The sequence below is a fragment of the Chionomys nivalis genome, chromosome 9, assembly GCF_950005125.1.
Source record: "Chionomys nivalis chromosome 9, mChiNiv1.1, whole genome shotgun sequence".
Classification (NCBI taxonomy): domain Eukaryota; kingdom Metazoa; phylum Chordata; class Mammalia; order Rodentia; family Cricetidae; genus Chionomys; species Chionomys nivalis.
Genome location: NC_080094.1, coordinates 82,277,027 through 82,292,336, shown reverse-complemented (window position 1 = coordinate 82,292,336; position 15,310 = coordinate 82,277,027). Strand labels below are relative to the sequence as shown.

Genomic DNA, 15,310 nt, shown 5'->3' with positions numbered 1-15,310 from the left:
GCTGCTAGGTGACCCCTGCAGAGCTGGGCATGCTCTCACCCACTGTCCAGCTGCTAGGTGACCCCTGCAGAGCTGGGCATGCTCTCACCCACTGTCCAGCTGCTAGTTTCTTGCCACATGTGGCTTAGAAAAATATGATGAGTACAAGTGCAGGACTGGCCTTTTAATTTTTTAATTAAAGTTTATGAAAGGCCAGGTGTTGCTAGTGGCTACCAAGCTGTAGAGTATATTTTAGGAGGGGAAATTAAAGCGGAATAAATATTAGAACCAGTGAGTTGGAGATGAATGTTTGTGTTCCTAAAAGGTCTGCATCTTGAGTGATTTGTAGTAGTGCCGGGTAGATAGATGTGTGCGCCATGAAACACACATCTTTAACAGACGTTGTAATTGTTCTAGTAAAAAGTTAGGCAAATGCACCTTCAGCACTTTGGAAATAGCCTAGAAGCATCAGTCAAGTCCTTACTAAAGCTTCTCTGTTTCCTAAGGCCTTGGAAACCCAGGTGTTTGTTCCTACCTTGTTGGTTTCCCTCCCTCTCTGATCACTTCCACATCAGCTCTCCAGAGGGAAGACTGTAGGTAGTGGCACAGCCCTCTTTGGAATAGAGAACTGGTATTTCCTATGCTCGTTGACAGCATCATTATCTGTAACTTGGGGTTTACTACATCCGAGGCAGCAGTTATGCTGGTCCTCCTGTGAGTTTCCCTTCCACTTCTCCAGGGACCCTTTGCTCTGTGTCACAGGTGGCAAATAGCCAGACTGGTGAGGTTAGCAATCAGGGACAGAGACAACGTTCAGCTTAGATGTGAATTAACTGACTGCATCAGTTAGAAAACCCAGAGGCTTTAAGTGCACTTGTGTTCTGTACTTGTAGATGTGCACTGTCCTTTGCTTAGAACTTTCCTGTTTACAAGTGACCCTAACTTGAAAACTAGAGATTGTCTTTCTCTATAGTAAGAAGCATATTCTACATCACAAATGTTCATTTCATAGACAAACTTGGCTGCTTTGTTTCCTCTGGGAGTTGAGAAGCGTATTGTTCAGTGGGGTCACGTTTCAGTGTCCTAACGTCTGTTCTCGTGTCTCCTAGAAGACTGTAACTACAGCTTCTATGATCACCACAAAGACACTACCTCTCGTCTTGAAAGCAGCAACTGCGACCATGCCTGCCTCTGTTGTGGGCCAGAGACCTACCATTGCTATGGTGACCGCCATCAACAGTCAGAAAGCTGTGCTCAGCACTGATGTGCAGAACACACCAGTCAACCTCCAGACGTCTAGTAAGGTCACTGGGCCTGGGGCAGAGGCTGTCCAAATTGTGGCAAAAAACACAGTCACTCTGGTAAGCCAGTAGCTGCTACTCAGTGTGTTCACATGAGAGGGTTCAGGTTGTGCATTGTAGTGTTTCCATTTTAAGCTCCTACTGGTTTCTGAGCTCCTAGCATTTTCCTAGCAAAGCGAACTCCCCTATGGGCCTGTCAGTTAACTACAGAGGTGTCTTGACATCAGGAACCAGATTTAGTAGGTCAAAGTAGGACTTGGTTTCGGAGGAAAACTGTCCTTCACAAAGACACACACTGTTTCATTCTGTTTCCCTCCATTCTGTCCACTGCCACCTGCCCCTGACTCCCACGGATTCTGAGTGCTGAAAGCCCCTGTGCTGTACTCTGCTTTGAGGAAAACCCTGTTACCTTCGTTCAGTTCATTATCACTCTAATTTGAATGCAGCCCCTGAAGTAATTAGGGTTGGTTGGGGCACACTTTAAAAATTTTAAAGAAATTCAGAGGTTAATGTGCCAACGCTAAGTGCTGCCAGAAGGAGGATGCCCTGGAGGGAACACCAGAACAAGACTGTCCGTGAGATGTCCAGGGTCGAGGCGTGTAGGCACTGTTGTTCTTGGAAGTTTATGAGAACCAGGTCCAGACTGTGACACTCAGTTATCTTCTTCCCATGACAAAGCTCATGGTGACTTTTTGAATATTGGCCAATAATGAGTAAAAGTAGCAACGAAGTGAAGCTTTGTCATCTACCCGGAGTCCTTGGAAATTCCGTCCTGTCTCAGCCAGATGCTGGGGTCAGGAAGAAAGCCGTTCAGCCATTCTCTGTTGGGTGAAGCTTGAATCTTACGAGGGGGGGGGGGGTTGCGGGGGGAGGGGATCCAGACTCTTAAACTATCTAAGTGTAAGAGAGTTCATGAGTGTTAGAGAAAATTGTCCAGGTTTGCTGTGTCTACTTTGTTCTGCATAAGGCGTGTGAGAGACAGTGTGCAGGGGGAAAGAACAAGCTTCTAAAGCAGTGTTAATTCACATAGTGAGCTGCATGGCAGTATGGTGGGGATGCTGTGTGGTGTGGGGAGCAGGCACCTGTGCCTTTTGAATGTCTGCCTCTAACACTGAATGTGACTGCCCCTCAGGTTTATTTATCTTTCCTCTTTTTGTTTGCTTGTTTTAAACAGGTTCAAGCAACACCTCCTCAGCCCATCAAAGTACCACAGTTTATCCCTCCTCCTAGGCTCACTCCACGTCCAAACTTCCTCCCACAGGTGAGAAACCAGTGGAGAGTAATGGTGGGTAAGGTGGCATGCAGACCTCGTGTGCCTGCCCTTGTGACAGGAGAAAGTGGAGCAGAAATAAGTGTAAAGCGCCAAGAGAATGCCGTCATGGCACCACTAACTCCTTGGGAATACAGTCAGAACTGTTCTGGCTCTAGGGAACAGAGATGTGCACCACTTTTGATGTCTTTTCCCTCTGCTAAAAGGAGTAGAGACGGCCAAACAAACCCCTGTGACCTTGCTTACGGAAGATGGAGTTCGGGTCTGCATCGTGCTTTTCTGCCCAGGCCTAAGCAGTTGTGTTGCTTCTCACCCCTGACATTCTCCCAGCACTAGACCAGCCCTGGTGGTCTCCAGGTGGTCCCTCCAATAGAAAGGCCAAGAGTTACTCTCTGAGGTACAGCTTTCAGGAAGAGAAGAGAACGGAGTCTGTGAGGAGTCGTACAGTGCTAGCATGAGAGAAGGCCATCTTGTTATTTTCCAGAGAGATCTTTAATAAGTCCTGTGGGTAGCAAAACATTGTACCAAGCTTTTGTTCCCTAGATATGCTGATTTTCAAGATGCAGCTCTCAGCTGTCCGAGAGCATCATCAGCGGTACCTGTAGGGATTAAAGTGTCCATAGGAAAGCATGGTAGGCGAGCATGTGGAAGGGACTCTCACCATTCTGGACTGATGGAGAAGGTCTGTTCATGATTTCCTTGAAGAATATGTTCAGTGGGAGGCCTAAATTTTGATGAAGAAATTTAAAAATTGCGTGTGTGCAGTGGGGACACACGTCTGAGAGGACAGTGTAAACTGCGTGTGTGCAGTGGGGACAAACACGTCTGAGAGGACAGTGTAAACTGTGTGTGTGCAGTGGGGACACACACGTCTGAGAGGACAGTGTAAACTGCGTGTGTGCAGTGGGGACAAACACGTCTGAGAGGACAGTGTAAACTGCGTGTGTGCAGTGGGGACAAACACGTCTGAGAGGACAGTGTAAACTGCGTGTGTGCAGTGGGGACACACGTCTGAGAGGACAGTGTAAACTGCGTGTGTGCAGTGGGGACACACGTCTGAGAGGACAGTGTAAACTGCGTGTGTGCAGTGGGGACAAACACGTCTGAGAGGACAGTGTAAACTGTGTGTGTGCAGTGGGGACAAACACGTCTGAGAGGACAGTGTAAACTGCGTGTGTGCAGTGGGGGACACACACGTCTGAGAGGACAGTGTAAACTGCGTGTGTGCAGTGGGGGACACACACGTCTGAGAGGACAGTGTAAACTGTGTGTGTGCAGTGGGGACAAACACGTCTGAGAGGACAGTGTAAACTGCGTGTGTGCAGTGGGGACACACGTCTGAGAGGACAGTGTAAACTGCGTGTGTGCAGTGGGGACAAACACGTCTGAGAGGACAGTGTAAACTGTGTGTGTGCAGTGGGGGACACACACGTCTGAGAGGACAGTGTAAACTGTGTGTGTGCAGTGGGGACACACGTGTGTTCAAGGAACTAAGGAGATTGCTATGGCTGTGCAGAGCCCATGAAGCTGACCTGGTTAGACTTTGAGAAAGAGCCTAGAAAAGTGTACTGGAAACAGCCTGGGGCCCTTGCCGCTGTGCTGAGATATGGGCTGTATCCTAGCAGCAGTGTAGATCAGTGGAAGGATCTTTGGGCAAGTACATGACATGATCACACTTAGTGTTTTAGAAATTCCTTCTTTTGCTATGCAAACCACAGGTTGGATGTACTTAAGAGTGGATAGAAAGAGTAGTCAGGACCTTAGCGGAAATGACATGAAGCCCGCTGTCGTCTAGACACTTCATACAGCTATTTTTATTCCCACAGTAGCCCTATGAAAGGTTTCAATAAAGAATTAAAGGTTTCGTCCATGTTTCTCTTGTGGTGCAGATTTCATGAAGCTTTTATGTTTTAGGGACATATATCCACAGGTGTTTATAACAATGTTAAATGCAGCTCTTACTACCATCTCAGGAGCAGCCATCACGGGACTGACTTAGAAGACTGTCACAAGCCACATCTGGCTCCAGTCTGCTTACCTCCAGTAATGAGTATTATTCTCTCTCTCATAGGTCCGACCCAAGCCTGTGGCCCAGAATAACATTCCTATTGCTCCAGCGCCTCCTCCCATGCTTGCAGCTCCTCAGCTTATCCAGAGGCCTGTCATGCTGACCAAGTTTACACCCACAACCCTCCCCACATCCCAGAATTCCATCCATCCTGTTCGTGTCGTCAATGGACAGACCGCAACCATAGCCAAAACGTTCCCCATGGCCCAGCTCACCAGCATTGTGATAGCTACTCCAGGGACCAGACTCGCTGGACCTCAGACTGTACAGCTTAGCAAACCAAGCCTTGAGAAGCAGGTATGGCCAGAGTGCTTATGTGCCTGCTGTGGCAGTGGCCCTGACTTTGAAGCAGTAGCTACTAGATACTTTCTAAGTATGTCTTGTCAGGGGTTCTTCATCTCAGCACCAAGTCAACATCCTATTGCTTTGTTGTATGATAATTCATTCACATCCAAGAGCTGTTTCTCCAGAAGAAAGTTGGGTTGCTTTCCCAGGGTTGCTGGCTTCAGAGTCTTGTGTGAGTGGGCTCCCCCTGCTGGCTGCTGCAGAAATTGGCAGTGAGGAAGCCTGTCTCCCACTCCCCACCCCAATCCCACACCTGAAACAGAAAGCACGTCTGGCTTCACCCGGGAAGAACCCAGGTGTGGACCTGGCTGTGGAGGTCAGTCAGGGACAGTAAACAGAGCAGGGAAGGACTTCATCTCGGGGACTTCTGCCATCATCACAGATTTTCACTTTCCAGAACTCACCCTCTGAGCTCTAGACTAGATGTAGCAGACATTTCAGTTCAGATATTGGAGCCCTGCATTGATGTTTTCTAAAGTCAGATTGTTCTCATACTTGAGTGAGACTAGAGTAAAGCCAGTAAAGGTATGACCGCAGGGAGGGGGTCTCCAGACAGTCACTTCACCATCTGGAGAAAGACCAGTGATGAGAAGGAGTCCTTCAGACAAAGGCAAGTTTTCAAGAAAGTTGCTTTAACTAATCACTGGCCTGCCCAGCGTGGTGGGGCATATTTGTAAGCACAATACCCAGGAGCCTGAGGCAGGAAGATAGTCACGGCTTGGAGCCAGTCTGAGCCAGGACACCCTACTCAGCTTTAGACCTCTAAGCTCCTTGAAGTACTGTCACTTCTGTGCTGTCACTTTCTGTCCCTAAATCTCACTTTTCTTTGAGAAGAAAAAGCTTTTTGTCATTTTCATTTTATTTTCTTCATTTCTTTTTCTGATCATAGAGATAATATATGTGTTTTTAAGAAATACTAACATCACAGAAATGTAAATTGTAGGATAGTCTGTCCTCCTAATTTATTTCCTGAAATTTTAATAAAAATTTATCTTTAGTACTTATTATTAACCCTTTCAATTATGTGCCTGCCTCAAAAAGTCATTATCTTGGTCTGTTTCTAATTGCTCAGACTTGACTTCCCATTTATGTGAAAACAGTCTCTAGCTGGGTAGTGGTGATGCACGCCTTTGATCCCAGCATTCAGGATGCAGAGGCAGGTGGATCTCTCTGAGTTCAAGGCCAGCCTAGTCTACAGAGTGAGATCCAGGACAGGCTCCAAAGCTATGTAGAGAAACTCTATCTCAAAAATCAAACAAACAAAAAAGTCTCTGGTGGATCTCAGTCTTCTGCCTGATTGGGTAAGCAACCATGATTCAGAAAGGCTGGCCACTGGTGGGCGTAGCACGGGAATGCTGCTTCGACCTTCTTGACTCAGACCACTCATCCACGTAGCAGAGCTGAATCAAGAAACACACAAGATGGCTCATCACCATTCCTGCAGAGCTGCCCAAACACCAGCAAGTGCTTCGAGGGGCTTGCTAGGATTTTTTTTTTTGAGGGGCGGGGGGAGTCAAGACAGGGTTTCTCTGTAGCTTTGGGGCCTTTCCTGAAACTCACTCTGTAGACCAGGCTGACCTCGAACTCACAGAGATCCACCTGCCTCTGCATCCTGAATGTTGGAATTAAAGGTGTGTGCCAGCACCACCGAACTAAATTATTAGCACCAACTTTAGATCAGAGGTTTTGAGACTATTTGACAGCAGTCCTTCAGTGCTCAAGACTTAGGGGACAAGACCTCGAGGGCTGTGCTGACCCTCGGAAGTGCTGGTGGGGAGTGAGGCTGAAGAGATGGCTCAGTGGTTAAGAGCACTGACTGCTCTACCAGAGGACCTGGGTTCAATTCCCAGCACCCACATGGCAGCTCACAGCTGTCTGTAACTCGGATTCCAGGGAACCCAACACCCATGATAAAACACCAATGCACATTATCGTGGGGCCTGAGTGCGCCTCAGAAAGTGGTGTCAAGTGCCACTTCCCATCGCTTCTCTATCACTTCTGGTAAATAAAGAAAACTATTTTCATTTTCATCTTATTTTTTCATTTATTTTTCTGATTATACAGATATTACATGTGATTTTAAAATGTAGACATCACAGAAATATAAGTTATATAAGATGCTGTCCCCATAACCTATGCACTTTCTGTAATTTTAGTCTAACTTTACCACCAGCAGTTCATCGCTATTAACATTTTCTATTATGTGCCTCTAAATATTTTCTGTTTACATACTAACAGAATTTTAAAGCACACCATGTATTTAACCCAGTCTTCTCTAGATTTTAGGCATCTTTTTATGTCTTGCACAGTCATGTTGACGATGTTTTGTGGTTTGATTTGAATAGCATAGAAGTTCTAAGTTGAAGGCTAGTATGTCCTGGCATCCTCTCTGTCAGAATATAGGAATCCAGTCGTTGCTAGTTAAGTTGGCAGGCCATCTGGCCTAGCAGCCCTCAGATTAGGCCGGTTCTTGGGATTCCCTTCTTCGGAGCTTCTGCTGAGCTTCTCCTAGGTGAGCTAACATAGGAGACAAGTAGTCACCTGTTCAGAGATTTACTAAGCCTGTGTGCACAGGGTTCTCGAGGCTCACTAGGTTTGCTGTTTCTTCAGTTAACCTTCTTCACTTCTTGAAAACATGTTAGCATTAGGGATGTAGCCCAGTGATGGAGCTCTGGTCTGGTATGCACAAGGACCTGGGTTTCATCCCGCAAACAAACAACAAAACAGACAAGTGCCAGCTGCTTTGTTCCTCATGCTGTTTTTTTTTTTTTTTTTTTTTTTTTTTTTTTTTGGTTTTTCGAGACAGGGTTTCTCTGTAGCTTTGGAGCCTGTCCTGGAACTCCCTTTGTAGACCAGGCTGGCCTCGAACTCACAGAGATCCGCCTGCCTCTGCCTCCCGAGTGCTGGGATTAAAGGCGTGCGCCACCACCGCCCGGCCATGCTGTTTGTATATAAAGATAAAGAGGAAAGAAATCAAAGCTCATCAACACGGAGCTCAGTCTCTTGGGCATTTGCAGCAGTCGTTGAGGCTTTGCCCCAGGGAAGGAAACGTCCAGGCTGTGTTGACCCACGGCCTCTCTCTTTGACGAAGGAAAGAAGGCAGTAGAGTTATACTAGCAATGGGTTCACTCTGTCTGTCGGGAGTCTTCTTACCCACCCTCACTAGAGAGCCTCTGCTGTCTGCCTTACTGTGGTTCTGAGAGAGGAGAGGAGGAGCTTACAGAGCCTGAGCCCAACACCATGGGCTTTGGTTCTAGCCCACTGCGGTTCAGTGAGACATACAAAAGTCCAGGTCCACAACCTGCTCTCCCTGAGTCATGTATGCAGTGTGCTGCGATCTCAGGCTGCCGTTACATAGCTGAGTTTTAAAGCCTTCGGCGAGTGGTCATGTTGCCGCTGGTTGAGGGTCTTGCTCTGAGACTGGTGGCTGTCGAAGGTTGAGGTGACTGCTTCGTCAGTCACACTTCCTTTCTGAAGGATTTCTGTGTAGTGTGTGATTAGTTCGGCGGCACCTTTTTCTTGACAGGGCCTCCTCAGAGAAAGAGAGCGAATCTGTAATATTCTCTAGATAAGATTCCATCTCAGAAGGCATTTACTTTTCTCGTCATGGGGAACAGCCCCTCTCCAATTAGAGCCTAATCATCATGAATGAGTGCGGCGCCACCACAGCCCCGTGCTCCGCTTCTGACTCCAGTACCTGCTGCTCCCACCATCTTTGATTGCTGTTGCTGTGTTTGTTTAAGCTTTACTGTCTCATGTTTGGTCAGCTTGGGTAAGGTGTTTCTAGAGATTTGTCCATTTCTTTTATGTTACATGTTTGTTATACAATTATCTGATGTACTCTCTTAAAAACCTTATTTTCTTACTGTAAGTAAGATTAAGAATGACGCTTTCCTGCTTTTTCATTATTTCATCCTTATCCTTGGTCTCTAGAAGTTTATAACTTTGGTCAATGTTTTTTTCCCAAAGGACCACGTTTGAGTTTTTTGTTTTATTTGTTTTGAGACAAAGTCTCCCTATGTAACTCTGCCTTGCCTTGGACTCACAGATTCCCCCTGCCCCTGCCCCTGCCTCTGCACCTGTCTCTGCTATATTAAAAGCATGTAGGGATAGTTATATTACACCAAAGTCAACTCTAAGTTAGAAACACAAAAGGCATAGATGTTTCTTGTGTCAAAATACAGGTATAAAAGAATTGATCTGAAAAGGCGGTATAAGAATTTTAATATATGCACCTATCAAAAAAGTCCCAAGATTTATGAAGTAAATACTGATGGAGTTGAAGAGACAGACTGTCCTACACCAGTAGCTAACAGTATTACTTCCCTGGTTTAAATAACGGCTCCAGCACGCAGAGGAAAACACGTGTGAATAAGGGAACCGAACAGACTGTACACCGATTAGCCCCAAGACACACAGAAATGCTCTTTTAGCATTTTCCTTTCAACCCCTCGTGCCTTCCACTCTGAAGTGAGTCTCTCGCAGGAGCTTAACTTACCCATCCTGCCACTCTCTGCCTTCAGTTTCAGTGGTCAGCAGTGAGGAGATACTCGGCTATGTTGCTGTCTGCATACCTTATGCCTTCTTCTTCCCTTGTTCCCTCAGTACTGCCCTTCTTTGTGTTTTTGTTTTTCCTAGTGTACATTTTCATGTCTTCATCATATCCTTCTTTTCCATGTACATTTCATTTTCTTAGTAGTTACCATGGAGATCACAGTTAGCTTTAACAATCTCATTTTAATTGATCCCAGTTCAGTTTCAGTAACATACAAAATTTCTACTCCTGTGCAGTTCTGTCCTGCTGTGCATGTTACATCATAATTATATCTTTATAGTGTGTGTCCGCTAATACAGACTTAACTGTTGTCTCGTGCAGTAATCTTTTATGTAGGAGCAGAGTGAGCAGTTACTAATCTAAACTGCTGTGATGTGACCTGTGTAGTGCCTTGACTGGAGTTCTCTTTGTGGCTCAAGTAATGGTCTGCTGTCTGTCTTTCTTTAAGGCAGGTGTGCAGGCCGTGCTTTCGTGTCTGAAACTCTTAATTTATCCTTGATTCTTTCAGAATAGTTTTAGCACAATATAGGATTGTTAGGTGATGGCTTTGATTTTTCTGGGTTTGTTTTGTTTGTTTTACCCATCCTTTAGGAATGTTGTTCCTCTGCCTTTTGCTTAGCTGGATAGTTTGGGCTCCAGGTCTCTTCTGAGTTTGTAGTCAGAGTAGTTGAGCGGAGCTGCAGCTGTCAGCAGGCCTAGCTAGAGCTGTGTAGTTTGCGTCTAAGCTCAGTCAAGTGGCTGGTGGCCTCACTTTTTGCTGGTTGTGGGCAGGAAACTACTTCATCTGGCCTTAGTGTCTCTGTGGTTCTGGACACGTGACAGCCTTCTCCTAGAGCAAGAGGTCCTTGAGAGAAAGCACCCCACCCCAAATGTTTTGATTGTTTTCTTTTTGTTTAGATTTTTTTTAATGCTCTTTTTCCAACACTCAGTATGTTGTTCTTTCCAGAGAGAGAGAGAGAGAGAGAGAGAGAGAGAAATGTGGGTGTGGTGATCTTCGGAGCGGAGGGACTTGCCCCTCCAGGGAGCATTGCCACCAAGTGTTTGTTCAACCATGGAAATATGAGAGGGACTCTCAGGGAACTGTTTCACGCAGGAATGGAACACAAGCCCTGTGGTCAACCTTCTTCATTCCTCTGTCCTTTCCCGTTCAAGTCACAAAAATAAGCTAATTCTGATTACCCCAGACCTTAGTAACATCACTGTGAATGGCGTTCCAATTAAAGGTTTCCTTTATGGAGGAAATGGGTCCTTTTGGGACTAAATTAAAAGCTATGTTTGTAAGGAAGGAGAAGAAGGGGATTGAGACAGAGATTGAAATGTGATTGACTCTCCTGAAGGCCAGTGTGTATTGAGGCAAGTATGACGTGTCGTGCGGCTCAAAGGACTCCAGTAACAACGAGTGTGCAAGCAGCCCCGCTCACATGGCATATAATACAGACGGAGACGTATGGCAGGACTCCGGTGAGAGCAGTGAAGGCAGCAGCTGGGCCCCAGGACAGTGGCTGTCCTCATATTGATAAGCAGGTCGTACATTTGCCTATGTAACAGCAGGCAAAGCCAGAGGCAAAGTATGGGAATAGCCAGAGAAAAAGTAAAGGTATGGGAATAGCCAGAGAAAAAGTAAAGGTTTTTCAGCTCTCGTACATTACTTTTCATCATTATGGTTTTCACGAACTTTTGATGTCTTTTTTTTTATGAATCTAAAGTCTTGCACTCAGCTCCTGTCTATCAATAATCAGATTTTGTTCTAATTACTTAATCACTTGTTACCTCACAAAAGACCATTGCACCTATAATTTTCATTAGTTTTTTAAAAGTAAGTTTATGTCTATGGTTTTATGTCTTCTGTTCTGAAACGATTTTATTTCTACAGAATGTATAAAAGAACTAGCTATTGCTCATAGTAAGAACGGTCATGCAGGACTGCCCGGTGCTAGCTCCCATTTGTGTCCACAGATTGTAATGTACTGGTATTTGTGTGTTTCCGTAAATGCGTCTAGAAGGAGCTGGAAGGGTCAGAACTTCCGCCTCTTGCAAGTCAGTTTTTAGTGCCCCAGGTAAAGGTAGTTCAGGGGTTGTTCAGAAGAAAACCTTGGGATAGACTGTGCATCTTAAGTACATATGGACAGAGCTTAGCCCTTATATAGCGAACCTCCACATCCCACAGCCAAGGAAAATAACCTATACTTCAGTTTCTCTTTGCCTTTAAAAAATATTGCCGGGCGGTGGTGGCGCACGCCTTTAATCCCAGCACTTGGGAGGCAGAGGCAGGCGGATCTCTGTGAGTTCGAGACCAGCCTGGTCTACAAGAGCTAGTTCCAGGACAGGCTCCAAAACCACAGAGAAACCCTGTCTCGAAAAAAAACAAAAAAAAAAAAATATTTCTAATCACCTTTTAATTTTATATGTTTGAATATTTTGCCTGAATTTATATCTGAATACCATGTGTGTGTCTGATGCCCAAGCAGATCAAAAGAGGGCCCAGGGATTAGAGTTACAGATGGTTATGAGCTGCCATGTAGGTGCTGAGAACTGAACCCAGATCCACTACAAGAGAAGCCAATGTTTTTGACCTCTGAGCCCTTGTTCGCCTTCTTTCAAAGCATCATATTTCCTGGGCGTTGCGTGTGCTATGGTGCACATATGGACATCAGGAGACACTAGGGACGTTAGTTGTCCTTATCTGCCAGGTGGATCTTGGGGACCAAACTTCATGTTACCGGCTTGGCAACAGGTGCTCCACCTGCTGGCACTTCATCCTTATATGCAGGAACTGTACCTTTATCTGATCGTATTTATAGGGTTCATATTACTCAGGCGTGCAGTCCAGTGTCTCCAGCTGGACTTTCACATTTTTCTTCCTCCTCAACAAATACATCATATGAACTTGTCTGGTAATGTTTCAAATTTAAGTACACCATTTTTTCCTGACTATAGTCAACTATTTCCAATTCTTTTAATAAAACATGAATTCTGAATTTTTGCTTAATTGTTCTCTCCTAGACAGTTAAATCCCACCCAGACACAGAGGAGAAGCAAGCAGAGAGCCGTACCGTCACTCCACCTGCTGCACCAAAACCAAAACGAGAAGAGAACCCTCAGGTAGGGCCTGCACACCTCATGTGCCCCAGGGCTGTTGACTTTGCCCCCCTCAGTGTTCCTTTCATTCAGCAGTGTGGTTACAAGTCAGGTCAACCTGGGGCAGGTTTTTTAACACAAAGTCCTGAGGGCCCAAGTACAGGTGCTGAAAGGAGTTCTGACATGTTTTCATATAGACCCTGTAAACTGGAAACAGAAGATTAAAGGTAACTTCCCAGGGTCCTGCAGCATTCCTAAGGAAGGCAATGCTGGGCTTGGCTCAGACAACATATGTAAGCAGCTGAGGGGTTACACTGTGGGCTGCCATCGTGTGTTCAGTTTATTACATTAGAGCAACAGATCCCAAAGGAATTAGTGGCTCAAAAGTAGTCCATTGAGTATGGAAGTGTGTTGGCAGCGGTAATGTTCACTATGACAGAGCCCAGGAGAAGCGACGGACTGTGTGCCCACGGGTGAGAGGGCGTTCTCCCTTGACGCAAATGCAGGTGTGGGTACAACGGAGGGTTTCATAAAGAAGCCATACCAGACGGTGGCATGAGGGTGATGGCACTTTAAATGAGCAAAGGAAAGATCAGCTGAGCGGGAATGGAGACACGTTTAATCCCAGTGCTCAGGAGGCAAAGACAGACAGATTTCTGAGTCTGAGGCCAGCCTAGTCTATAGAATGAGTTCCGGGACATCAGGGCTACACAGAAAAACCCTGTCTTGGGAAAAAAAAAAAAAAAAAAGGAAAGATCTATTGAACCAGCCCAGTTTTTTTTTTTTTTTTAAAAACTAATATCAAATGTTCTTCTTCCTGAGGTGAAATCAGTTGTATTTTTTAAAGGGCTGGAACTTGAACCAAAAAGAAGCACTTGTTACAAAAATTAATGAAAAACTTGTAGCTCATTCACAAAAAATGCTTGAGGTCTTTAAAAGCCATGAGTAGACAGTGAAGACATACTCTTCAGATCACAGCCAACCAGAGCAAAGTATACCGGTCAGTCCATTCTCTTTCCAGTCTAAAGATCTTACACTCTACCTCAGGGGTACAGCTGCAGGGAAACTGCCCCATGATATTTAGCTTTCATCTTTAACTGAAAACATTAGCTGGTGTTCCTACATCCAGTGAAGACTGCGTGCTTAGAGCCTGAAGCTTGCGTGGCCCTCTGCGTGCATCTCCACTATGGGTACTCTTTAAGAGGATTCTCGGGGCAAGAGCCAGACAGCAGTCAGTCCAGATGCTGATGTGTGACTTCGCCAAAGTGGGAAGTGTTGGCCCTTATCAGAACAGAAGGCCTCTGTGGTGGCAGCTTTCCTGCTCCCTGAGATCCCACACTGAAATAGATTCTTTTGTTTCTCTGCCACAGAAACTTGCCTTCATGGTGTCTCTAGGGTTGGTGACACATGACCATCTAGAAGGTAAGAGAAGATATTCTCCACATGTCTTTTTCCTAGCTTTGTTCCTAAAAGTGATGTTTACGTGAATTCCTAGAGCACAAATAGAGTATTAGTCAACCAGTATGACTGGATTTCCATACTATCCAGGCCCCCCTCTTCCTGGTGCCATTCACACTCCTGTCCTGGGAAGCTCCCCAGCTTTCTGAATGAAGGTGGCTCCTGCTTTTGTCTCAGCGCAGTAGCAAGTGCTCCTCTGATGAGTCCTTGTCTCTGCTTCCCAGCGCTGTCCGTCAGGACCCGAGAGCAGTGACTAGGCTCCGTGACCCTTGTTATTTAGTTCTGGGTGGTGAACTTCGGTTGGTAGTCTGTAGATGCAGCTCACACAGACCTGTGTGCACATCAGTCTAAAACTTGGTGAGAATGGCTGTCTGCAAATGTGGCCCAGCTGTGCTCTGAAGGGCCCTGGCCTTCCCTGCCGAGAGGCTCAAGCAGTGTGCCTGCTCCAGTGGAGGCCTTGGTAAAAAATCCTTGCCCTGCTCCTTATTGGTTGCAGGAAACCCAGCACATTAAATAGTGAACTGTTCCTTAGCTTCTTTGTTCCTATCTTCTAACTGAAGCCTTTTCTTCCCAAGAAATCCAAAGCAAGAGGCAGGAGCGAAAGAGAAGAACAACGGCGAACCCGGTGTACAGCGGGGCCGTCTTTGAGCCAGAGGTACTCCAGCCAGCACTGGCCCTCCTCGTGCTCTGGCTTCATCTGTGACTTAGCCCCTCCTACTGAGAGCCTGCTTAGAGCAGCAGAGCTGTACTCAGCTCCTTCAGCTCTGCCAAGGGATAGATAGGCTTCTCTCTGCTCCTAACGCCACTGCGTTATCCATCACTGCTTGCCTCTTAAGGTTTTGTTTTGCTAAGTGTGAGTAGATACAATCCTGTGTTTTTGTTCATCCTGACTTGACTACACTGTCATGGAGCAGAGACAGGCCCCTTTGTAGTATTCTCTCATAGTCAAATACGTATAATAAAACACATTAGTGCTGAGACCGTGGTATGATTGGCACAGACTGGTTAGCATGTGGTAGACATGTTTGTGGTGTTCTTGATAGCCATGGTATTATTCAATAGTCTCCTCTCCCTCTTAACTCTCTCAAGCGTAAGAAGAGCGCAGTCACTTACCTTAACAGCACAATGCATCCTGGGACGCGGAAGAGAGGTAAGTTCCTTTTAAAAACCCTGTCTTGCTTCTGCCTCTGCTTTCTACGTTGTTTTCTTTTTCTCCTACCTTCCTCTTTTCCATTGTCTTAGAACCTAGCTCCTCC

At 45.9% G+C, this 15,310-nt stretch overlaps 1 protein-coding gene across 14 annotated transcripts in view; it reads left to right on the top strand.

The window, feature by feature from the left end:
* Phf21a (PHD finger protein 21A) overlaps positions 1-15,310 on the top strand; it is a 158,671-nt gene that overhangs the window by 129,189 nt on the left and 14,172 nt on the right. For 12 of the 14 annotated variants that reach the window (XM_057780283.1, XM_057780279.1, XM_057780272.1 and 9 more), the window contains 7 exons: positions 1,089-1,340; positions 2,455-2,541; positions 4,622-4,915; positions 12,522-12,620; positions 13,967-14,018; positions 14,630-14,709; positions 15,144-15,204. In XM_057780283.1, the coding sequence (XP_057636266.1) occupies positions 1,089-1,340; positions 2,455-2,541; positions 4,622-4,915; positions 12,522-12,620; positions 13,967-14,018; positions 14,630-14,709; positions 15,144-15,204 (925 nt within the window). The remainder of the gene's footprint in view (positions 1-1,088; positions 1,341-2,454; positions 2,542-4,621; positions 4,916-12,521; positions 12,621-13,966; positions 14,019-14,629; positions 14,710-15,143; positions 15,205-15,310) is intronic. The other 2 variants (XM_057780280.1, XM_057780285.1) reach the window with 1 other exon arrangement.